This window comes from Sparus aurata, chromosome 4, assembly GCF_900880675.1.
Source record: "Sparus aurata chromosome 4, fSpaAur1.1, whole genome shotgun sequence".
NCBI classification, from domain to species: Eukaryota; Metazoa; Chordata; class Actinopteri; order Spariformes; family Sparidae; genus Sparus; species Sparus aurata.
Genome location: NC_044190.1, coordinates 30,686,514 through 30,713,249, shown reverse-complemented (window position 1 = coordinate 30,713,249; position 26,736 = coordinate 30,686,514). Strand labels below are relative to the sequence as shown.

The following is a 26,736-nucleotide window of genomic DNA, read 5'->3' as shown; positions in this document are numbered from 1 at the left end:
ATTAGACTGTAGTTTATAAAATGTATGTCTGTATTTATGTACCTGTAATTGTTTTTCTACAGTGCCAGCGTTGTGCGCCCCTCTATAATGACAAGCCATTCAGGTCAGGTGACCAGCTCCAGCCTATGAACTGCCGGTCCTGCCAGTGTCACGGCCACGCCCTTTCCTGTCATTACGATGTCGGAGTTGATGACCAACCAGATGAGCACTATCGTGGAGGAGGAGGCGTCTGTGACAACTGCGCACACAACACATCTGGTACAGTGTTCAGTTTACTAATTATCTTTTTTCATTTTATAAGAACTACATAAATTCAATTAACAGATGTTTTTTAATGTTTTTAATCAACCTTTATGTTAAAGCACTTTGAAACAATTACAGACCAGATGTCTTACAATTTCAGATACTTCTTTTTTGCATTTCAAGATCTTAAGCTAGAAAATATCATTATGCTGAGCTGTATGCTTTTTTTGTGCGTGGGAGTGATATTTATGTCAAAACAGATATAAACAAATGCAGCTGTTCACAAGTCCATATCACAGTTCTGACAAAAACACATACAATATATGTACTCAATTCTGACTGTTTTGGACCATGTCTGTTGTGGTAAGAACAAAGAAGCCTTAAACCTGGACTTCCATCTCTGTTAGGTCTCTGCCTTTTGCTTTTTCTTTATTTCTGTCCGTCTCACCCTATTTACGTCTCTCTCACTGTTAGGTAAGAACTGTGAGCTGTGTATCAGTGGGTTTTTCAGGCCCGAGGAAACTGATCCTACTTCACATGAGGTGTGTCAGCCTTGCAACTGTCACAGTGCTGGAACAATCAACGGCAGCATGGAGTGTGCCCAGGTACACACAAACAAAGAGAACAACTTTTTCATGAGCAGTTCTGATGATTTAAATGTTTTTAACTCAGTTTCTCTATTTGCACATCTGCCTGTCTCTTCTTCTGTGTTTTTCTCACCTCTAGGTTGGAGGTCAGTGTCAATGTAAGGTTGCAGTAACAGGTCGTCAGTGTGCCGACTGTTTGCCTGGTTGGTACGGTCTCAAAGCCTCAAATCCTGATGGCTGCATCCACTGTAACTGCAGTGACATTGGCATCATCAGCATCTCAACAGGAGGAGTTCCCAGTTGCAACCAGGACACGGGACAGTGTCAGTGTAAACCCCATGTCAGAGGTAAACTGAGATTCTAGTTTTTGTTCTTTTATTCTGATGACTAACTTGATGGTGCTTTGCCAGTGCTGTAGTGCTTTGCTCTGCATTTCTTGGAGACATTCTTGTGTCGGAGGAGACATTGGATCAGTGCTTGAACTTGACTGATGATGCAGTGTAGTTTAAAAGAAAAAAGTTCCTACATAAAACTGCTCACAACAAAGTCTGTTGATTGAGGAACTAGGTTGCTGTTGGGTTTTTCAGCACCGCAAGCTGAATGCCATCTAGTTCTATTATATTTGAGAGAAAGCAGATCACTCTACAGCAGATACCTCCAAAACTTGGCAACTCGTACCATAGCACTACTAGAGTAAAAATATGTACTGTTAATTTTGTGGGATCTTCCCTTTAAAGACAACGTCAATACACTCTTCAGAACTTTGCATTTTACCATAGCAACATAACTCTCAACATATTTCCTCCCTAAAAATGGTTTCTATTTAAAAATGTCCCCAAGTACTTGGTTATTTTGTGCTTTTAATCAGAACAGTTACTCTGTTTAATTGTCCAGTAATGGCGTCTTAATTAATACATAGGCGCAGCTGCTCATTGGGGTGCACACAAAGGCAAAAGTGGATATACTGGGCGCACACCAAAACAGACACGTGCATACACACGGACATAAATGCACACACATCCATATCCCAAAGTGTTTTGCCAGCCAAAATAAACAGGCTTTTCTGCTGGCGGTGCTTCCAGCCGTTGTGCTTCTCTTTGTGATAAATGGTTTCACTCTCTCCCCTGTGTGTCTTTGAAGAGCAGACTCGTATGAAATGCAAAACCGGCCAACGCTCCTCAACTCAACGCATCATGGTTATTGCTAAGCCTCGCTATCAAGGGCCTGCGGTTGTGCGTGTGAGGGCGGGCATGTGTATGTGAACTGGTAAATGTGTGTAAGAGTGTCTGTTTATGGTTATGTATAGAAGGGAGAGAGAGATGTGACTGCGTTCTTATGTACTTTTGTCTTTGCTTCACTGTATCTATAGTACGATTCCAAGAGTTTCTTTGGTGTGCGTATACACATTTCTATGTGCCTGTGTTTGTGTGTGTGCTTGTGTGTGTATGCGCATGCATGCCATCAAGGACTAAGCTGGTATTTAATTCTCTAATTCAATGCCAAGTTGATTAAAACAAACTGCTGCAGCCCCTTGTATTTTTCACACTCCGTCTTACAAGACCCACTTTCATTTTTTTCTGTCCTTGTTTGTTTGGTTGCTCCCACAGGTATTTTTCAGAAATGAGATTTGATTATGGCAATTTATTACAGCCAAGCTGATACTTTGAGTAGAGCAATGGCAGGCACGCTTCAGAAGGACGGAATTGAAATGTGTGCGCACAGACACAAATACACACATGCAGGCACACGCGCACACTCATAACAAGGTGCCAGAGTGCAGTGTGTACATAATAGTGTTTGAAATGGTGATGCATGAGCCTGTTAACCAGCTGGCTACTGATAAAAGGGCTGGGCCATGTCCCGAATGCACGCACACACATATGCACTTGTGCACACAGGCACCCCAACACAAATTCAACTCCTTCCTGTCCTGATCTAATATCTTCTAACACTTTCTATTCTCTAATGTTTGCAGTTTTCTTTCCTTTTTGTCGTCTTCTGACTTTCCTCATTTTTTCATCTCTGCTCTGTAATCTGCTCAGTTGCTTCTTTAACAGTGTTGCAACTTGTAAATGCTTAAAATGTAAAAAGAAAATATAATTACTTTGTCCATTCCTTTCATAATGTATGTGAGATTCTTTATAAATTCTAAAGTTTTAGAAGGGAAAAATTCACATCAACTACAATATATCACAGCATTGTTAGGGTTGTAAGCATCATTCTGTCAGCCTGCGTATTTATTACCTACACAGCAGACGTGCATGTACACCTCAACACACACACACACACACGCATGCACAGAGACATATTCTCACTGCACTATTATGAAATATGATCTACGGAGAGAAATACATTCATATCTATAAAATCATTAAAGTGGGCAGACCAGGGGAAATGCCAAGTGTACACTGATTCGAACACACACTCTCACACACACGCACACACACTTGGTCATGTGCACTAACACAGATGTACAGGTTTGCTCTCATGAATGTATGTTGCGCACACACTCATTCACACCCACCCACGTACGAACACACACTCCCTCATAAACGGCCGTGGTGACTGCGTTGCCCCCAGGCATCCATTTAGGGACAGATTGCCTGTCATGGAATACGTATGGCATATTCAAATAAGCCCCGCTCGCTCACACTGCATATCATAGTTTAACTAGCCTTATAGCTTAGCACTGCTGCTGAAGCCATAAAACCTCCAACAGTCTGATCAGTTTGGGTGTTTGCTATTATATAGTAATTATAACAAAGAGCCAAAACTGATTCAAGACATAATTTGCCACAATTTCAAGATAAAATGCTGAGCTGACAGATGTAAATGCTACATTTAGTGAATGCATGAATGCATGAAGAGCAATGACTGAACTGGAGCTGTTAATTGGTTCATTTCACTTGCTTTACTGCATATCTCCTTTGACATGGGAAATCTAAAGAGATGTTAATATTTTGTATGTATGGAAGGCCTTAAATGTTCACATTCGTCTCCATAGTAATAATAATAATAATAACAATAATAATAATAATAGTATTTTAATGTTTAACAACACAAAAAGTTTTGAAACTTGTTAATAAATAATAATCTATGGTTAAAAATACTGTTTTTCCTAAACTTGAGAAAATGTAGTAAACAATGACAGGATGCACTATTGGGTTTTTTCACAAAATTGCAACTGTCTATATTATATTTTACAGACTTGCCAGACTAACAGCTGTTTTGTTATTGTATTTTTCTGTTATTTGTATGTGTACCTTTAACTCTTAAGGAGACAAGGTGGGGTGTGTTGGTGGGTTTGGGTTCTGTATTTTATGTTTTTATTTTCTTCATTTCTATGTTTCTTTTTTTTAAAAGGCTCTCATTTGCATGCATGTTCTCATTCTTATGTGAACTAATAATACTTTCTTAAATATATTTTTATTGAAGAGCTTATAATATTTTCAATAAAATGGTTTTGCAAATAATACAAGGAATATTTCTAAAAAAGATAATTTGGGGACAAACACAAAACTCACCTTTTCTTTTTACATTGCATGGTTAATTCAGTATTGTATTTATACTCCTCCATCCATCTTTACATCCTTCCATCTCCTCTTTTTCTTTCCCTCCATTCTTTTCTTGTACTTGCTTAATTTATTTATTTTCCCGCTCAGTGAAATTAAGTGTTTGGCCTTAGGTGAGTGATCCATCATATGTAGAGGGCCTGGCCCTAATGATGGCAGTTTTATACACTCACCCACCATTTCTCTCGCTCCCTCTAACACACATACACATTTACGCACGCGCATGCCTATAAACAGAGAAAGGCTCGTTGGTGAGCAACCCAGCATCAAGTCAGTTTTTTTTAGATAAAAAAAAACATTTTTTTCTTTCCAGGTCTTTCTTGTGACCGCTGTGAGTTTGGTTATTGGAACCTATCCCACCCAGATGGCTGTGTCCCATGCGACTGTGACCCCCTGGGTTCCCTCAGCCCATTTTGTGAGCCTGAGGGGGGGCAGTGTGAGTGTAAGCCCGGGGTGGGTGGACGGCGCTGTGACTTCTGTGGCAGGGGGTCCTATGGTTTAAGACTGGAGGGATCCTGTGCCCCCTGCAACTGCTCACAAGAAGGGACAGTACGCGGCACAGACTGTGATCCTCACACAGGACAGTGTGTTTGTAAGGCAAGTTAACAAGTATACATTTTCTTTTTTTATGATATTTTTACCATTATTTATCACTATAATGTCGACTAAGAACAACTTTGCTATAATGGCTGTGTTAAAAAAAACCAAAAAAAACAGCGGTTTGTGAGTGAATAAAATTTACATTCTGTCAAACCATCGACTGTATAAAATGTGGATGGCGGGTTTCCGGTCTGAAAAGTGAAGCCAATGTAGAAGTACAATAGACCTAAATCCTCTCTAAGGCCGGCAGGGGCCGACTCCATTGGTTTCATTAGGGCTTATTAGGTTTATGGTCTTAATTTCTAGTTTCAATTTTCCTCAGTGCAGCCTGATGTTTGTTTTGTTAATTATCTTCCAATTTAGAGTAAATTGGACGATAAAGCATAGTGTGCTTTAAGGTGGGGTTACATTGAAGTTCCACACTCCCTTCCAAATATTGTCACCTCTGGCTCTAAAATACCAAGATGACAACAACCATAATGCCAAACTGGAGACTTGGAAATGCTATTTTACAAACCAGTGGGTGACCAATGGTCTTTTTCACATCCCCCCATCTTTTGTACACTATACATCCCCCTTTCGGTCCTCTTTTGTTTTAGGAACATGTGGAAGGCCTTCTCTGTGACTCTTGTCGTCATGGTTACCACACCCTTGAGCAGCGCAACTCCCTGGGCTGTCTGCCGTGTGCGTGTGACATCCGCGGCACTGTGCCAGGGGCTGTATGTGATATGTGGACCGGACAATGCCCATGCCGAGAGGGGGTGGAGGGCGCTCGCTGCACCAACTGTGCCCACAACTACTACAACAGGAGTTTACACCTCCAGAGTAAGAGAACAGAGAATCAGTTGAGAGACAGCATAGTTGCTGTAATTGGGATGTAAAGTGGACACACAGACATACATTGCCCATTATTATATCATAAGGTCTTAAATCTTAAGTCTTGTCTGCCCTCTAATGTTGTGTTTTGTCCCATCAGTGGGGTTGTCCCATGGCTGTGTACCATGTACCTGTGACCCCAGAGGGACAGTGACGGGGTCAGTGTGTGACAGCGCCACAGGGCAGTGTGTTTGTCTCCCCACACGCTATGGACAGGATTGCAGCGGCTGCCGACCTGGTGAGTGTGTTTGGATTAACGCAGGATAGATGATAAATAGAGTCAGAGACAGTTAAAGAGTGATTGGATGGAAATATAAAGTTGAGAGATTACTTCCCAAAAATGGTAGAGAATGGTTGATGGTAGAGGAAAGTTGTTAGGTAATTTGTTCTTTTGTGTGTGTGTGTGTGTGTGTGTGTGTGTGTGTGTGTGTGTGTGTGTGCGTGAGAGTGTGAGTGTGTGTGTGCATTGGCATATGTCCTCTGCCAGATCTCCACTCAGTGATTGTCCTGTTGTTGCCAGGTCTGAACAACAGCGCCATAGAGGGGAAAGATTGCTTCTTCTCACTCATCTCACTCTGTTTTTTGTGTGTGCTTTACCTCATGACATTGTTTGTATGTGTGTGTACGCGTGCGTGTGTTTGTGTGTGGTTAGCCTTATGGGACAAGAGGTAACAGATGTTGTATTGTGTCTGTGATGGAGAAGAACCAACAGCATCGTCAGGGTTACTGTAACACAAGTTGTGAATGGATGTATTGATGGAAGGATGTTAGAAAGAGTAACAGAGGACACAGGATAATAGTCTTTGTCTCAACAATACCCACAGAATCAAATAAAAACGTGTCGGAATATATTTCTGTTATTCCATTAATTTGTCACATTTGCCAAGCTCCATTCCTACAAATTATACAAATAATTTCCTCAGCCGCCACCTCATGACAGGGTATAAATGCCACTGAGAATTCGCTGTCGAAGTGGCTAAATAGAATATCCAATTTGTTTATTAGCTGCTATTAGCCTTGAGAAAAATAAACAGAATTGATTTGTACTTTAGAACCTGGAGTGCTTAATGTAACCTCACACACACTTATTGGCTTTGTGTTAAATTTTATTACAAATAAATGGCAAACAGCATTCCCTAATGCTTATAAGGAGGAACAGAATGCTGTTGTCTCAAATTTGTACCAGGCTGTTGGACTTGTTCACTACGGATTTTTATATAGAGCGCTGTAGAACCGTTTAATCAGATGCTGTCAAAACAGAAAGAAAATTAGACACTACTCATGTATGTATGTACATGTATGATGATTGTCTGTGGCTCTTACAACACAGTACTATCAGCCCCTCATGAAGTTTACAATGGAACCACTTTCTATGATGCCCATGTTCTTAATGCATTATCATGCATTATGATGTATCAGTATGTTTATAATATGCATGTATATGCATTATAGACATGGGCTTCTTAGAAACCATAGAAAGTGTCACTGAAGTGGTTAATTTCACTGAAGAATTATTGATGGAAAACATTACAATGTACCAAAAGAACCATAAACTTGTCACTGAATAATTTTGGATGCAGCTGCATATGACATTTGTGACAAGCTATCAGATTCATGACTCTGCTTTATTTCATGTTTGTCTCTGTCCAGGCTTCTACCTCTCTCCAGATCAGAGTGTGTGTGCGGAGTGTGACTGCCATCCCATGGGAGCTTCTCAGCGCAGTTGTGAGAGCCGGACCGGACAGTGTGTGTGTGCCCATCCTTCAGTGGGAGGGCGGCGCTGTGACCAGTGTCGCGAGATGTTCTTTGGATTCAACCCCGGCCTCGGCAGGTAAAATGCAATTCAGTCACACACGCACAGATGAACACCATATCTGTTGGGTGTGCAGGTTTTACCTCGTTTATTGAACCACACGCACACACTCACATATGTGCAGTTACACCTTTGAGCACACACACCAGCAGGTGTGGTCTCTGTAAAGACAGTTTACAGATTGGTTGGCAGACATATGACTTACATGAGTTAAGAGCTGCTTTGACCTTTACTGCTCATGTCTCTACCTGCAGGCTATCTCTCTCACACACGCACACACAGACACAAACAACTTAAAGAGCACACATACACAAATGTAACTGTACGAGATACAAACTGTGCAATGCTGGTACTGACACACACCAAGTTCCTCTCAACAGGGTGTCATAGCAGATAGATGATCCAAAAACTGTTTAACCAAAGGTCCTCTATGTGTGTGTGTGTGTGTGTGTGTGTGTGTGCTGTGTGTGTGTGTGTGTGTGTGTGTGTGTGTGTGTGTGTGTGCGTGTGTGTGTGTTAGCTGACCTTGCCTGATAGCTGTATTCCCCCGTGTTCAGGCTGTGGCTGAGATCTCCTCACAGCAGAGAGAGATGGGATGATGGAAGGAGAGAGAGAAAACAACAGAGTGATAAAGAGTTTACCTTATAAAGACATTAAGGAAGGGAAGCACTGGGAAGAAAATAGTGGAATAATTAAAGTATAAAAAGAAAAAAATGATGAGAGAAGATGGTCAGAGGCACACATCTTGTAAATGACAAGCTTTAACTTATTGTTTGTCCCAGTACACCAATTTTGTACCTCTTCTCTCTGTTGTCCTTTATTCACTTTTTCCTGTCTTATTTTCTGCCTTTCCACAAGAAAAATGACAAATAAAATTGTCGGTTATTACAGCTGAAAGCTCCCTGTGCCCAGAGTCACTCCATAATAAGGATTTCTTCATCTAAATGTCGTCTAGTAATTTATCCTCCCCCTTCAATCAATAGGCTTTACACAAATGAATTTACACACACAGAATGATGTGTGAGCAGTCGGCTAAAGATGTAGTCCTGTGTCTCTATGTGTCTCTGTGGAGAACAGGGTCAGAGAAATGCTGACCGGCGTCGCCTTCATCAAAGGGAAATATGATCGTAATTCTCCGTGGAGGGATTATGTATTGGCGAATGCACACATTCACTTACGCACATCATTTTATCATGTGGGATTACATGTGTTATATTTGAATGCTCCAAAACCCTTATTTGTATCTTTGAAATTATTTTCTAAAGTTGACACATGTAATGCAAATGCATGTTTGTTTTAGCATGCTGAATCTCACTAAATACACACAAATGACTCTCTTTCACACACGTACTGTACTTTGAGGCTGGTGAAAAAGGAGAGAATGGGTGTGATGTTGGTGTTTTCTTTCTCCTTGGGAATGGAGTGAAGGTCGAGTCACTGTGGCATTTGTGAGTACGTGTGTATTTGTAGCTGTGTGTTTCTGAGTATTGGTGTCTGCGTGCGTGTGAGCACCAGTTGACAGGACAAATTTGCGGCTCGTTAAGAGACTGTGGCTTTTCACACAGCAATAAAGAAGGTGTAGCAGTGCGGGTGTGTGAGAGAGAGAGAGAGAAAGCATGTGAGTACAGTATGTGTGTGTGTGTGTGTGTGTGTGTGTGTGTGTGTGTGTGTGTGTGTGTGTGTGTGAGTGCAAGCCAACATCTTCCAACAAGCAGATTGTGTTGCACATGTGACCGTGCGTGTGTGTGACTGTGTGTAAGGTGCGAGGTGGCTGGCCGGATGATCACCCGCTGCCCGGCCCCAGTGAGGGTAACACCACACTGGTGACCCAGACACATACACCGTCAGACACACACACACGCACACACACAGGCACACACTTTGACTGCTCTGAGGGGGAAGGCAGTTTTTATGAAGTTCGTTTCACAGCTAGAGGGTGATAGCAGGTGGGATAGACGGTAGTGAGGGTCTTCCTCACAGTGTTAAGGTGAAGAACCAACACCTTTAAGACACACAAATACACACACAGACAGTTATCGTTGAACATTTGCACACTCATGCATTATCTTTTTCTATTTCTGGCCTACATTCCACACCCAGGCAGTCACATTTACAATATGACCAGCTGTTTTGTGGTGATAAAAAAAAATTCTACAAAGCTCACAGAAAACATATGTTGGATGTGTGCGTCAGTGAGGTACAATTTAAATTTTTTTTATCACAACTCCACATATTTTGTTTTAATGTCTTTTTTTAATCATCTAAGAGAAGCCATGAATGAATGAAAAATCGTGGGCTGCTTGAAACATCTTCATAATTTTTTTTTCTTGACCAGATGCCAGCCTTGTGCGTGTGACCCGATGGGCAGTGTCAATGGTTCGTGTCATCCAGACTCAGGGGCATGTGTGTGTAAGCTGCTGGTAACTGGAGACAAGTGTGATGTATGTCAACCTGGAGCGAGTCATTTTGACCCAGAGAACCACTTTGGCTGCAGTAAAGGTGTGTTTTCTAACACACACATACAGTACAAATATAAATCCATTCAAAGGCTAGCTGTTTCCCCCTGATTCCATAGTCATTGCACTAAGCTAACTAATTGCTGTCCATACAAGCTTCATATTTATTGTTCAAAGATGAGAGTGGTTTCAGTCCTCTCATCTAACTCTCGGAAATAATGTGAATAAGCATAGTGTCTGCCCTTCTCAACCCATAACTTTTTCTCCCATTCACTGTTTTTCTCTCCGTCTGTGCAGCACCCTCCCAACAACCTGCACCAGTAGGTTTTCCTCACAGTTATTCCTCCATTCATCTCTCTTGGCATCCACCTGACTCCCCAAACTCAAACAGACTTAACTACACACTCATCAGGGATGGAGAATCAGTGCATAGCATCCAACGTCACTATCCTTTCAGTAAGTGCAGGATCCACACAAACAAACCTTGTTTTAAATTGATTGTGTCTCCCACCCTTCCAAACTCATTTCCCCCTTTTCCTCAGGCCCTGAGTTATTTGAAGACACCGATTTATTTCCATACACCAACTACTCTTACTGGCTCATAACAGCTAACGTGGTCGGTGCAACAGTGAGTGCATCTGCCTCATACCAAACTTTAGGTGCACCGCCTGAGGCAAAACAGCTGCATTTAAACCTCGTGGGACGACCGGGTCCAACGACCGCTAGCTTTAACTGGAGCACACCACCAAATGACACAGGCCCAGTGGAAAGGTAAGTTAAGGGGGAAAGGAGGGGGAAGGTTTAACTTGTGGGTCTTTTTTCAGATGCTCTACCTACAATGGATGTTATTTGTCTCAATGCCAATTTCTCTAAAGATACAATGATAGAAATATTTAATTTCACGAATATGGAACATTTGATGTCAAAGAAAAATGTGGATGTAAAAGGAGGTTGAAGTACCAATTAGAGATATGATAGAGTAGGGTACAGATGGAGGTTATGAACAGTGGGAGGAGATGGAGGATAGACGTAGATATTGAAAGGAAAACATTAGAAGTTTGAAACATGATTTCTGAGCATTAGGTTTTTTTCTATCTATATATTTCTAAGATTATTTCGGGGGCATTTCTGCTTATTGATATCATATAGCTGAAAGGCAGATATGAAATGTAAGGAGAGAGATGTGGGATGAACCTAGCTCCAGACTTAGGGCCCCCTTTAAAGGAGGTTAAGCATGAGCAACCACTGTTATGTAGTTTTTAAGAAACTATTTGTAATCACGCATCTCAGATCTATAAATCCCAAATCAACTTAAACTGACAGCACCTCGCCTTGTGATGTCGGCACAAATAAATGATCACAGTGATGTTAGAGGAGACCGAAGCCAGGCAACACATATTATTCAGTGGACTATAAAGTGGGTGAACAAACGAACACTCAGAATGGGAGTGTGTCACTGCTGTACATTTATAAAAACACATTGCCACTCCTACATAACCAGCAGGTAAATTGCTTAAGCCAAGTCTAGACTTCTAGATGAGACCATTTCCACGTCAAATAAAGATTTTACATGTGGTTTTCTGCTTAACTTCTGCTTAAGATCAAAACTGATAGTCGGTTTTATAAATGAGTCCCCTGGGTCCTGGCCCGTGTGACATCCCAGCACCAGTTTTTAACTGAAACACATCATAAAACCATTTGGCAAGGTGGAGTGATAGGGACAGATGGTATAATGAAGAAAAGGGGAATTGATTATCACAATTTTTTATCTCCCACAGGTTTGTGTTATCCTCCACGGAGTCATCTAGTGGAGCAGAGCCCGTCATTCACTACACAGGCTTATCTACAGAGGCTGTGGCAAGTGGTCTGAAGCCATTCACCCAATACACTGCAGTACTAAAGGTAGGTGGGCAAAACAGAATTTCTTTTCAACGCCCGGGGCCAACATTTAGTTACATAATCCTCATTCCTAATAAAAAAGATAAATATGTGAATCAACTATCAAAGGAATAAAGCAAATTTGAGTATTTAGACTAATGTACAGCCTCCAACATGAAAATGACAGAATCCTCACTTTGTCCACAGGCGTGTTCTTCAGGGGGATGCACCTCCACCTCACCTCTGTCTCTACTGACAGCCTCTGCCCCCCCACAAAACCAGCCCCCACCCGCAGTCACTGCTACAGGACCTCATACACTGCATGCTTCCTGGGAGCCCCCCAGCCAGCCAAATGGTAGGTACCCCAAATATACACATGCATAATGTACAGTTCACACAACATGTAGGACTTAATACAGAAAGACATGCATTCCTATTTTTATGAATGTAAAACAATTGAATAATATAACAAATACAGAAATTATTCATGCACATGTCAGGATAAATAATACAGTAGAGTTATCACACACACACACACACACACACACACACACAAACGACACACATTTTTAAAATAGCATGAAGCCCTTGCCTAATAGCATGGCTTGTAGGCTTGTATCACTGAAGAAGTATAAGGATTTTTCTTACACCATGACACACATATACACACGCACACACACAGAAGTACGCACTGAACTGGAACCGCATTTGGTAAATCCAGAGAGCTTTGTAATGGCTCTAAGGCTCAGTGTCATACAAAGCCCTGTAACCTGGGTTTCTCTCTCTGTTTATGTCTGTCGTTTATTTTCTCTCCTTGTTAATCTGTTTCCCTCCCAGTGCCATATTAAGCCTTGTTACACGGGTCTCTGTTTCTCCTTTCCTATTTTTTTCTGTCATCAGTTCATTATTTAATGAGCAGTTGGTATTGATCTCCACTTGAATCTCAGTCCTGACCTGAACACCTCCACCTGTTTGAGCTGGGGTTGTTCCATGACTTGACCGACCCTGTCATTTCATTCAGCTGACGCAGTCTTAGCTAGAAACATTGTTCATTGTTATATGCACAAGCACACTGTTTGCCTGGTTGCCACTGTTGCCTCGACCTTTTCAATTCTGATTTTCACATTTGTATTTCTCCATAGTAGTGTGTTTGTATTTTTGTTTATGTTATCTCTCCTTAGCTTATCAGCACTACCTTTTCTTGATTTTTATGCCTCCGCACCGACGATGGCCGGAGGTATTATGTTCTTGGGTCATCTATACGTCCGTCCCATTCGTTGGAACGTGATATCTCAATAACACCTTGGAGGAACTTATTCATATTTGGCACAAATGTCAACTTGGACTCATGGATGAACTGATTATATTTTTGGTGGTCAAAGGTCAAATTCACTGTGGCATAATAATATCCTGCAAAAAATGAAATAAACAAGGGAATGGCAACTTGACTGTTACGTGGAGGCTAGCGACACCACGGTGGTAATTCTAGTTACACAATGTTCTCTTTTCCCATGATGCCTCTGGCTTGCTGGAAATCAATTTCAAGTCTAACGTGACAAAGACAATAGGAAACATTTCTAAATTCAGAAATAAAGACACTACTCTGATTAATATACAACATTATCTGGACTTTTAGAGGAGCAGCTATATCAATGGAGGATTGTGGGTAGTTCAGTAAATTCACCAAAAATGTAAAGAGGCACTACTGTATATGCACTTTATTAATCCTATAGGGGAGAAAAAGGGATAAGACACACTTTGAGAAGAATAAGACAGAGTGTAAGGAATAACATTGACGCAAATGTGAAGGTGAAAAGAATAACGAGAGAGCGAGGTAAAGAGAGGGAACACATGGTCTTCTAACAAAGGTTCCGCGTTTAGCCTCTCCATATTATTTTATTTTTCTTTGTATTTTACACTTTAAACAACATTTTGACACTCATCTATTCCATAGCGGGTCTGTAAGTCTCTTTTTGTATTTTTGTTGCTGCCTGCTCTGTCCTCATTCTAACCCAGCGCTGTCATTTTCCTATTAACAAATGGAAGGGAGCATGAGAGATTAGGACAATAGCCGGGTTTCCACTAGAGAGCTAAACAGGACTGGCCAGGACTTAGTCATTATCAGCCTGTTTTCTACTAAAGGGCCAAATGCTGGCCAGGGTTTTCTCATTATTTGTGGTGTTAGATTTTCCATTATGGTATTGAAAAAATTTAACATTTTTTGCATCCTGTTGCCTATAGGGATGAGTATTAAGCATGGCTACAGTTTCTAATACACACTTGATGCGTTGATACTTTTATCATGAACAGGCTGAAGTGGCATTGGGGCACCAATTCAATAAAAAGAGTTGAGCTGGAGTTAAGAAGGAAACTGCTGCTGTATTTTCCTGACAGAAATAACTGTTTGGTTAGAAGTTATTTTGTTTAAACATTGCTGCTCATCTCGTAGACAATACCTTCCCCCCTTTTTAACTCATTTTCTTCCTGCTCAGGTGTTATCACAAGGTATGAAGTCTTTCTACGTGGACCAATGGAAACACAGAACCTCTCGAGTTCTGCAATTGAGAAGCGAGTGTTCATCAGCTCTGGTTGGTTGGATCCAAGCGTTTCCCCAGAAGCACAGCCAACCAATAGAAGCACAGTCCCAATCCCTGAGAATAACACCGTCGTGGCAGACCTGCAAGCCTTCTCCACCTATCAGATAAGAGTTGTGAGCATCAATGTGGCAGGAAGTGTCACGTCAGGGTGGACCACAGCACGAACCATGGAGGGAGGTTTGTATTGATCAAAATTATGGTTAAATTTATTTCACTTGTAATTTTTGTTAATCCAGTAACATATCAGAATGAAGTAAATCAATCTGCAGTTTTTGTATTGGTCAGAAATAGCTGATAAATGTCTGAAATTGATTTATTGTTATTCCGTCAAGCAATAAAAGGCAACTAATGTTGTGGGAAAAAATTTAAATGACGTAACAACAGATACCATTTATCCAAAATCTGAGTAACTATCAAAATGTGTTAAAGTGATGTTTTGCTCAAAATCTGTCCACAAGAGGACTTTTCCGAAGCATGTTGTAAGAAAAAAAATAATTGTCTTAAATAAAAAACACAAGCATTTGTCAAAAGGAATGAAGAGAAAGGAAGTGTGGAAGGAGGGAGGAAATAAAAAATGGCGTGTGGGGGAGGGGGAACTCATTAAGGTATTTGAATTTCAAATAGATGATATGGCTCATTAGGACTAAACGATTGCCTCCAACATCACTCTAAGCTATGTGTCTGGATAACAAGCATATGATAACACCATTTTAAACGTGGAGTGTGTGTCAGTGTTTGTGCGCGTACATGTGCTGCGTTAGAGAGAATCTGACTGTGGTGTATGTCTGCAAAGAAATCACATTTCACAGCATATTTCACAGCTAGATGCCATCAACAGTAGAATAAAAGAATCCCTCTCTCTAATCTGTTGTGTAATAGTGGCTCCCACAACCGTAGAATTACAGAATACTTAAATCCATTAAATCCACATAATATCCACTAAGTCCCGATTTTTAATGTGTGTCTTAAATGTCTAAATTTATTTTTGTTTTTAATTAACTCACTGGAAGAGGTTAATCTTAATGTATAAGTAATGCATAAATGTATGAAAATATAAAGGCATGCTGACATGCGTGGGTTTGTCAATGTGATTTACAAAATCACAGCTTTCCTACTGACTGTTGACATGCAGTGATGTAAGAATTTAATTTTCCTTCACCAAGGTTCACTGTTTGCACAGAACACCTTAAATTCTAGTGTCCTGATGTAGTGTGCCATTGATGTGAGATACATAATGGTGAACTTAACAATTGGAGTTTTTTCTTTAATATTTCTCGTAAAAGGGGTTCACCAGTAGCTCAGTTGGTAGAATGTGTGCCCCATGTACAGAAGCTGTGTCCTCACTGCAGCGACCCAGGGTTCGAAATCTGACCTGTTACCCTGTTTCCTGTCACTCTTCATCTGTACTGTTGAACAAAGCCATGAAAAGGCAAAAAAAGAAGAAGAATTAGAAAATTTCTGTCAATGAGTTAATTGATGAATAGATAAGATGTGTGATGTGTATGTCAAGTGCATATCTGTGTGGACATGTTTTTCCAGTACCAGAGTTGATGGCTCCTCCAGAGGTGTCTGCACTTTCTTCCACCAGTCTCAAAGTGGAGTGGAGCTCTGCTGAGGGTCAAGGGATCATTGCCAGAGGTCGGGTCACAGAATATCGGGTCAACATGCTCACTGAACAGACCAACAATCCCTATGCTCCACCGCTTATTAATCAGGTAAGACGGATGCACCCACACATACATTTACAGATAATGAGCAGGATAATTGTAAGACTTTAGAGCTTATCTTCACCATTTATAGTTTATAAACATAGTTTTTTGCTGTTGCTGTTTGATTTGCTCATTCTCTGAGAGGAAAATTAGTAAATATGTAATTGAACACTTTCAGTTGCACTTTATTTGATGCAGCTGTATGTGAGAACTCTAAAATCAAAGCACTAATGTTCCACCAGATTTTCTTTATTAAAACTTTTTACCTGATGGTTAGACTTATTACACAATTATCAAATAATCCTAAGTGGATGGGTTGTCAGGTCATGTGAACAGCTTCTACCCTATCAGAATGTTGTTCCAAGAAAAAGTACTGAGGTCAGCTTGTATAACTTCTGGTTGTTTCTTCCGTTTCTCTCCTTTTAACTTCCCCCTAAATGTGTAAAACGTTTCATTATCACAATAAGTTTGAATTCCCTCTTTGTCTGTCTTTTTCAGGTCTTACATAGGGTGGGACCATCATCACAGCCTGTTTATGTAGTGAAAGGACTGAAGCCTTACCATGTGTACAACTTCACTGTTACACTCTGCACAAAGATGGGCTGCATCACCAGTCTGCCGAGCACAGCACGGACCTTACCAGCAGGTAAACAAAAACTCAAAAAAAAAGATTTTAAAACACACGTGGATGCAGACATAGACATACATACTGCATGGTATCAGAACAGATGATAGCAGTTCAGTAAGATACCACGTGTCGCATCGATCATCGAAGTATGTGGTATCGTCTTCTACAGCTGCAACACGAGCCTCTGACAAATTCACACACGCGTCCAAAAGCGCACAGTCAGTCACTGGGCACTTGAGTGGCGACAGCACTGGTCGTGTTAACCAGAGGGGATATTCATGGCGCGCCGCAGTAAAAACAATTTACTGTTAATTACAAGGAGAAAAATGTGGCGTAGCACACACTTCCTGCTGGCCATGAATCAAACACACACGGAGTTACAGAAACACACACACACACACACACTCTCTGTCTCTCTCTCTCTTCTCTCTCCTTTAGATTTATAACCAATATGGAATTAGAATGAATTAGCTGTGTTTAATAATTCGGTCACAAATCTATGGGACTGAGATGAGCACTAATTGATCAGTGGAGGATGACAGACACACACACACACACACACACACACACACACACACACAGCAACAAAAGAGTTTTTTAAATCCATGTCTTTATCTGTAACTCTGTGACCGTCTGTTGCTTTCTTACTTTTTCACTCAGTCCGCACTTCACCATTTCTACCTGCCGTTTTCACTGGAGCACAAAATAGCACATGGCAGCAGAGCAACATGAATCACTCTGCATTCTACATATTGAACACACAAATACACACACACATACGCACAAACACTTGACCCTCCAACACACTTTTCCATCTGTTCATTCAGGGTTTCTACTCTTGCTGCTCAATTTATGTTTTGGTTTGTTTATCCCTTTAGGTAAGTAGACAATAGGCGCTCTGAGTGGTTGTTAAAAAAAAACAAACCCTTTCATCTATAAATACCTGCTCAGGGATTTGAGCATTTGAACGTACTCTAAACAGCTACATCTGTTGACATAGCGAATATTTTCATTTCACACAAATCTCAAAAAACTCCCTGCTTGTGTTTATTGTGATGAATGATACTTCATATTGTAATCACTGGACTTTTTAAATGTATTTTTAATGGCTACATCTGTTGACACAGAGACAATGTTTATTTCAAGTGATTCCAAAGACTTCTCTTGACTGTAATACAGTACAATACAATATGGCTTATTGTACCCAGTTGACTTTTTGAATGTATTTTTAACAGCCACATCTGTTGCCACCATTTTGTTTCATCCAACACCAAAGACGTCCCTTGTTTCAACTATAAGAAATGATAATGGCATATGCCGTTTGGCAGATTTTTATTTTTTTTTTCTTTTTTTAGCTCAAAATAATTTGCATAGCCTGTTTTACTCCATTGGGTGTTGAGCTTCTGTTGTAGCTCCACATTCACATTCTCGTTCAGTATCATCTTCATTCTTCACAGAAAATATTTAAGAGTAATTTTTAGAGCCTAATGTAAGTGATTGGAAGGTGCACGGCGGCTGAGTGTTAAGTTAAAACAGTTTTGATGAAAGAAAGTTCTGAAAAGCCGCTACCTTACATAAAATTTTTTATAAATATAAGTATTTAAATGGAATTTTTATGTAGTTATCAGAAATGTATCTTTGTTTCAGTGGTAGTTTCTGTTCTTCCCTGTTTCATTCAAATGTTTAAGTGTCAGAAAACATTATTATAAATGATACCTCGGTATTTTAAACCATTTATATATAGATTTTCATCCTTACAGACCATTAAAACTCCTTGAAAAAATCCTTAACCCTTTAAGATCTAAATATTTTCAGCAGTCTGTGAGTAGCTATTCATTTGTCTAAAACAAGCAAAAGTATGTTTTTATATAATCTCTTGTATTGTCTCCTTCCAACAAATTGTCTCCTCATTGGCCCCCTATTATTAGTAGAAATCTGAAGAAAAACTGAATACTTCTTCATTATTTGTCAGAAAATCAGCCAAAAAGTTATTTGTACATGGTTAAAATAAAATGGCCGTGAACGTAAGATAGTATTTTACAGAACTGAACATTGTGAAAACTCCGGAATGAAATGATCCTGAGATTAACTGGTGCTCCTTGTAAGGTGTACTTGAGCGTGGCACTGATGCACTGATAAATCTACCACACATAAGGCTGGGCCATTAGAGTCAGCTACCATCTGCTAAAAGTGAGTAGGCAGCATCTGTGAAACCACTGGAGTTACACCAAAGCACATGACTGAACATTAGCGCGCACACTGAGACAGACATAACGACACAAGCGAAAAGCTCTCTGTCCATGTGTGTGAATGCAGTTGCAATTGTTTCAACGTGTGTGTCTTTCCACAAAGTTATCGATCACGACGTAAAGTGGGTGGCTAATCAGCGACTGATGGTGATGTTTTATGTATCCTACATCCATAAAGGCTTGTTCTACAAGACATACACACAGAGAGACATACACACATACACACTCACACTGTAACACCACTCAACAGAACAGGAACTTTATTGATTTACGCATAATTGGCCTGAGGCCCTTCTTGAAGAGAGAAATATGCATGGCAAGGGATCGCCATGTCAATAAGTGGTGTGCTTGTGTGCGTGGTGTAACTGTACGCTAAGAGCCTGTTAAGACATGTCAGTCGCTGTAAAAACAGAAAACACACACACATGCACAATTGCTCCTGGGAGCTGGCCCATGATTTAGCTGCTTCATTACCATGTCGGCAGCTAAAATTAACCTTTCTGGTGGACTGTTAACCTCGTGTGTGTGTGTGTGTGTGTGTGTGTGTGTGTGTGTGTGTGTGTGTGTGTGTGTGTGTGTGTGTACACATGTGTGTGTTTGAGCACAGGGATGATAAGGCAGGTGGCTTTCGTCAAACTGAATGTGTCATCGTGTCAAGTTCATTTCAGTAAATTAACAAACAGATACAATAGATGAATACATGACACCAGAAGATAACAGGACATTAGAATCCCACAGATCACCTGGGAGGAAAGCTTGTGCAGTAACATTTTTTCTGTATTATTACCCTAAATCTGTATTTGTCTTTTTTCCCGACACCTTCTCTTTCAGGCACTAGTACCATTGCTGGTTTTGACAATTTCAGACAGAGAGCAAATAACACCTTTTTTACATTAATCTATTAATGCACCCCAAAACATTTGAAAGTAATAGTTGTCACGACTTGTCATCAGCTGTACCTTGATATCAACAATGATTGATGTTGCACACTGATACAACATATCTGCACATCCACAGGTTTACTGCCCTCCAAGAAGTAGGAGAGAATACAGCAGGAATGTATAAGATATTCCCTTTTTTGTTTTAGTGGCAACAATAGGAACAAGGACATATAGTGAAATTTTTACAGTAACAGATTAGTTAGTTGAAAATGTGACTACATAATGGATTACTTGAATTGCAAAACTATTGTGTTAACTTACTTGTTACTACAAAAACTTAATCTTAGCACTCAAATGTGTGATAATATTCTCATCAACCACATGATATAATGTTAATTTAAATAATGTGGAAAGAGAAGACAAGCTTTATTTCCTTATAGTAGTAAAAAAAAAAAAACATCCAGTTTAAGCTTTCTTTGTGTAACTTTGTGGGTGTTAACTGATGTCCAGTACCATCATAGCTCTACTAGGTTGAGTAAATCAGTTATGATACCCTTCAATCTCACAGTCAGACCTCACCCAGGGACACATCAGTACACTGAGGTCAGTCCAGTCTGATCAACCCTCAAAACCAGCGGAGCATGCTCCACTTTGCCACCAGATTTCTCTCAGAAAACCTGGCTTGTGTTCAAAACATGTACAGATACTGCACAGCTTAGTTCACAAGATAAACGCCTTGTACAGATTGTCACAGGCAACTGCTCCGCATCTTAAAGACTGTTCTGTAATTTTGAAGCAGTCACATTGTTACATTTTCGTGTGTGTGCATGTGTGTGTGTATGTGGCACAGTCAATGTTCTAAATGTCACCATAGCTCAATTTCAATAGACTGGTAAGCTATCGATTGGCAGTAATTTATGGTTTGATGTGGCAAGATGAGCCGTCTAAGACAAGCTGTCCACTTCCCTTTTAAGAGCTCTATTAGAACTCACACTAAAGACGGTCCGCATGTGTGTCACTGAGAGCTAATTTACTCCTACCACAGACCATTTAGACCATTACTGAAACACACAGACACACGCACACAGCAGCACAACGATGGAATGACACTTAATGCACACACATCTTTCCCATCTCTACATCAGTCCATCACTCGCTATATTTCTCTCTCCATTCTTATATATCTCCTCTCAGCATATCAGCCAGTCTCTGGTTGATTTATTTATGATACGTTTTGAAGCAGCGGCTCAAGTCGCTACGGGTATGTTTCAAAAGGACATTTAATTTAACATCTAAAGTGAAAGAAGGAAATTAAATTGACCCTCTGTTAAATGAAATGGGACTTTTGTCCAGTCTAGACGTATAGAAGAATATGAGAGAAATGAGCTAAAGACATGTTTCTAATGAAAAACAAAACGTCAAGATCACTGAATCATTTTATTAATGATTACAACCACAACATTAAAATGCTTTTGAGTATGTTGAGTAGGTTTGGTACATTGTTTCTATGAGCTCACATTTTAGATATATTTAACAAACATAAAACAGAGTTGTTAAAAGTAAAGGAGCATGAATGTTGTTAATTGCACTGAGGTGACATTCAGTCTCTCATTTTCCCCTTAGCTCCAACAGGACTGTCTCCACCTCGGTTACATCCAGTAAATGAAACCACCATTCAGATAGACTGGGACCATCCAGCACAGCTCAATGGACCACATCCAATATATCAGGTCTGTAAGAATATCAGTTTAACATACAACATATGACGATTACACAAAAACTACTAAATGGTTTTCAACAAAACTTAAATGGAGGATGGGTCTCAGCTTAGAATAGACCCCATTCATTTTTGGAATCCAGGAATCTTTTTCGTACTTTCTTTAACATTTTGGTGGCTATAGAATAATGCAATGATCATTATGAAAGAAATCAGAACTATTTGGGTTGCTGGTAAATAAAAGTAGTATAAAAGTACACTAAAAGTACACACTATTGGGCCTCGGCGCAGGTATGTGTTATACTGAGTGCTGTTCTAGTAATTAATATTATATTTTTGTTACATATTAACCCTTTTTCTAGGTTGAGAGGACAGATGTGTCTTTGTCTGACCCACAAGCGCCTGTTGTCAGAGGAACCAGATTCTCTGGAAACAGTTACTACCAGTTTCCCAGTGATTCACTTCCTGTCAACACCGACTTCACAGGTGAGAAATTATATCTAGGTACATGCAGATACGTGTGTGTGTTTCAGAAAACCAGCAGCATGTGTCTGTATTGCTATATACTGCATGTACACACACATGCCTGAGTTTGGTGGTATGTTTTCGTGTTGTTCGGTCTTCTAGTGACATTCTTTTAGAATGACTTCCCCAGTCATCTTAAAGGACAATTATCTTTCTGTTTACCAGCATCATTAGAGGGTTGAGCTGCACAGCCAAACATGTTCTGCTTCATCTGAGAACATCACCCAGTCTGACGCTCATAATTAATGACTGCTGATACTAATCAGTGGGATTTGAGCGGGCAAAGCTCTTCGATGCCACTTGAGATTACTTCACTGTCCTGCACAAACCTTGTATCACCAGTTATGTCTTTCTGTGTGGACATTAAGTTTAAATTTTAGCCCTTAGATAAAAACATTTCAAAGCCTCATTCAAACTGTATGATAAACTTGCAAAAATGGATTTTGATTCCCTAGTTTCAAGCTGTTTTCTAAAACTGATGACAAATTCATGACTTGCAGATCAAAGTTCCATCTGTAATCCTTATGTGACTGTGATCAACCATAATTGAGTCAACAGAGCTCTCATTGCTGGTCACATAATCTTGTTGCATAAAATACCTAAATGTGTTTGCCTCCTCAAGAATTGGGGCTGTTTGTATTGAAATGTTAGGAGCTTACAACCCAAACAGTATGTGAGTGTTCATATACTGAAGAGAGAGAATAGAGAGAGAGGTGACCTTTTAGTGGCTTTTGAGATCAGAATGTAGGAAAAAAGAGAGTTGAGAATCAAAAGGAGGAAAAGAAACAGGTTGATTAAAAAGATGGAGTGACCTTTATTTCATTTGTTTTTTAAATTTAACTACAACCAGTCAGCTTTATTAATGAATGAACAGTTCGTTATGCATACAAATACATCCTTTCACTTACTGGTCAAAAGATATATTTTTGAAGGTCACTGAGAGAGAATGAAAGTAGTGTATATAGAGAGGTAAGCTGCCCTAAAAGAGAAAAAACAATCAGTTCAGACCTAGAATGATCAGTTATTAGAGTAAGAATGTATTTGATTTTGTGGGAGATAAAAACAAACAATTTCTTTGCATGTTGTACACAAAATACATTTTAGATTTATTCGGACAGTCAACATATAAAGACATTCACTATTCTAAGTAGAGCATTTCAGTTAGTAGTTTAATTACTTTGTGCCTCTACTTTTTAGCAGAGACTCAATTATCAGAACATCTTGTATTATTTACTACTAACACTCAGATTTTATAAGTTCTTCTCAAAATCTCCATCTCCACAAAGGATAACGTGTGTGCTCTTATGAATGTGAATCAGGGTATGGCTGAAGTTGAGCATGCGTACTGAACAAGCTTTTTTTGGATGACAATTAGATCACAGATGAGATATTGTTACTATGATGTCACATTTCTGACCTCCTCTTTGTCCTCTACAAGGTCACTTACATGAGATTATATGGGTCACAGTATTGTTAAATATAATGTTTTCCTTTGTGCTATTTTGATGCTGAAAACAATGTCCAGTTGTCAGTAAAAACCCATTTCTAGTCAGAAGACCACCAATCCCTACAGCTGTTTTATGTCTCCTCATGGTTCCTGGTTCTTATTCACTGCTCTCTCTCTCAATATGCTGTTTTTATCCCACACCAACAAACGATGACTTTTGATCTTATCCATGCCCCTTCAGTACAAAGGTAAATAGATGTCTCTGAGCACTGCCAGCAAATAGATGATGATTTTTGCCTTCAAGGGGTGCCTCTCATCTCCTCCACTCTCCTCCTTCATAAAGGGTAATGGATCAGACAATCACTTTCAGACCGGATCTATTCTGTACCATGAATGTGTCGGCAGTCCGCAAACCATCGCCCTTTTACAACCATCAATACTAATAGCATCATCTACAGACAATTATTCCCATCGAAGCGCATGGAACAGCGAACAAATCAAAGCCAAATTGGATTATGAATGTAATGCAGTGTAATGCCCCCTCGAGAGTCAATTGATCACAGAGGAGAGACTCGTCAATCGTTGGTGCCTGGTAGAAACCTAGTAACTCAGACAATGACAACTGTACATTTTTAAAAGTCAAATCTTTCTGTAGTCTCTTTAGATCAGTGTTATATTGTAATACCCCATATTTCATCCAGAAAACATCTCAAAGCATCGCTTTGAACTGGGGTTCTTGTGAGTCTTGAGAAAACTTCATATATGAGGTTCTTTTTTCCCCCCCAGTGGCAGCAGTGATGGAAAACACAGATCATTTCTCTCCATCAACATTATGCACCATTCTAGGAATTTTAATAATATGTTGTTTCCATAAATTGCTCATTCAGGTACTTCATGCAGGCTTTCTCATCTTCTGAAATGTGAATTAAGAGCACCTTGTTGAGCACGGCCAATTTTTTTAAATCATAAGATTAAGATGTAGCATGTAAAATGTGAAATCACATGATAGTTGCCCTTTCACCCGTCATTTTATGGCCTCTATACTTAAATTATTTTTGGCTCAATAGGTTGCTTTCCATGTGCAGTTATTGTGATAGAAGTGGAGCTTTCCATAAATGATGAGTCTGCGGACTTCTGATTAACGATGCTTCATAATGCTGAATGAAGTTAGGGCACTTGAGGTCAGTATTTGCTACACTGAATCTTACTTTAGATAAAACAGGATTACAACCATATGCAGTCATTCTGTGATTATGAATACCCTGTAAGTGCTTGTTTCCATAAATGCATGTTGGACCATTCATCTCATCCGTAATGCCTCTGTATCTAAAGCCCCGCAATATGACTTCCTGCTCTCCACGTTCTTGTCTGAATTAATGACTCTGTGCATCTCAGTTCTGAGTGGAAAACAATATTTTTCAATAATCTACTTAAATGGATACTGGTTCAAAACAGATTATGTAGTTCTCTCTCCTCATTTGTAATTGTTCAGTATTTGAGTCTGAAATGGGCTGATTGAAATGAGGATGACAGCCGGCTCATATTTTCACTAATCTGGATGTATTTCTACAACCCACAGCAAATGAAGAGAGATGAAACATCACAAACATAGTTTAGAAAAAAAAAAAGCTGAAAAAAAAACGAATGCAGGAACAAATAGACTTGGATAATTTCCAGACACGTCTAATACAGTACACTGTTGCTGCACCGCTGCAGCAACTGAGCAGGAAAGAGGGAAATGTTAAATGATACAAATTATTTTTCCTTAATTAATATGATTGATTGCCAGGCATTGACGTTGAGAGGAGAGGGGGAGAAATGTGTGAAGGGAAAGTTTGCACAGACATCATTAGTTTTTCCCCATTTAAAGATTAATCAGAAGAGGCTGGGCTCTTTAATTCTGTCATTTGTATATTTAATGGGCTGCTGCAGAATCTATGGGTGTAATTAGCTAGCTGCCGCGCTCTCATTAATACGCCAGGCTCTGATTAATGCCAGCACAGAGCTAACATGACTGGAGTTATTCAGGTTATGTTGTGTAGATGATTGCACACAACCTCCACTGTTTACTGAGACAGAAAGAGGAGAAACAATACAATAACATATGAAACAATACTACCTAATAAATAAGATTATACTTTAAAATGGCTGAATGTTGTGACTAGTTAATATTGCATACTGTAGTATATAACATAAATCCTCTTTGTTCACTTAGCCACCGTCAGAGCAGTACATTAAGTAAGAACAATAAACTCAATTTAAAACAGTCCTTTATCATTTTTAATTTACAAAAGCCTCAATTTAAACAACATAATTCTCTCTTAACAACTCTGGAATTGATGGTGTGAGTATAATTGGTTTTATGTACTTGTAGGTCATACAACGTATTCTTTACAGTACATTAAGTAAAAGATCACTCGTGAAAAAAACTTCCTGATTTTAACACGACTGCACAGGTTAGTTTTATTGACAAAGGTTTCTCAAAGTAATGCTTTTTCATACTCTTCACGTTCAGGCTGGAAAAGAAAGTGGGCTGACACAAGTTGTGAATTTACTTGTGGTGGTAATGGCAGGTGGCACAATGTGGTGTGTGATGGTACAATGTGTGATCGACAAGTTCAATAATAAACAAACAAAAGTTTATGAATTACTCTTTTTGTCCTATAGGGTGCCGGCCATGCACAGTCTACAATGTTTATCTTACTGCTGTAGGGTGGAGGGTGAGGTAAAGTAAAGCCTATGACATGTTATCAACGGTGTTTGCAATATGTAAATGCTCTATGTATTGCAAACACTGTTGATAATTTTCATTTTTTCATTGGCAAGGAAAAGCGAACCAACAATGAGTTGCCCAAGTAATTTTACTTCAGTAATATAGGAAAGTGTTCGATTAATTTAAATAATTACTTTAGGGGAGACAAATTATAGGTTCAGTGTGTAGGATTTGGTGGGCTATAT

The 26,736-nt window shown here is 39.7% G+C and overlaps 1 protein-coding gene across 2 annotated transcripts in view; it reads left to right on the top strand.

The window, feature by feature from the left end:
- The window catches only part of ush2a (Usher syndrome 2A (autosomal recessive, mild)), a 200,278-nt gene that overhangs the window by 42,262 nt on the left and 131,280 nt on the right, over positions 1-26,736 (top strand). For both annotated transcript variants that reach the window (XM_030415480.1, XM_030415478.1), the window contains exons 13-29: positions 63-258; positions 718-848; positions 970-1,177; positions 4,716-4,999; positions 5,602-5,827; positions 5,979-6,116; positions 7,529-7,709; positions 10,027-10,190; positions 10,445-10,603; positions 10,690-10,918; positions 11,926-12,049; positions 12,233-12,380; positions 14,518-14,799; positions 16,162-16,337; positions 16,830-16,977; positions 21,713-21,819; positions 22,169-22,292. In XM_030415480.1, the coding sequence (XP_030271340.1) occupies positions 63-258; positions 718-848; positions 970-1,177; positions 4,716-4,999; positions 5,602-5,827; positions 5,979-6,116; positions 7,529-7,709; positions 10,027-10,190; positions 10,445-10,603; positions 10,690-10,918; positions 11,926-12,049; positions 12,233-12,380; positions 14,518-14,799; positions 16,162-16,337; positions 16,830-16,977; positions 21,713-21,819; positions 22,169-22,292 (3,025 nt within the window). The remainder of the gene's footprint in view (positions 1-62; positions 259-717; positions 849-969; positions 1,178-4,715; positions 5,000-5,601; positions 5,828-5,978; positions 6,117-7,528; positions 7,710-10,026; positions 10,191-10,444; positions 10,604-10,689; positions 10,919-11,925; positions 12,050-12,232; positions 12,381-14,517; positions 14,800-16,161; positions 16,338-16,829; positions 16,978-21,712; positions 21,820-22,168; positions 22,293-26,736) is intronic.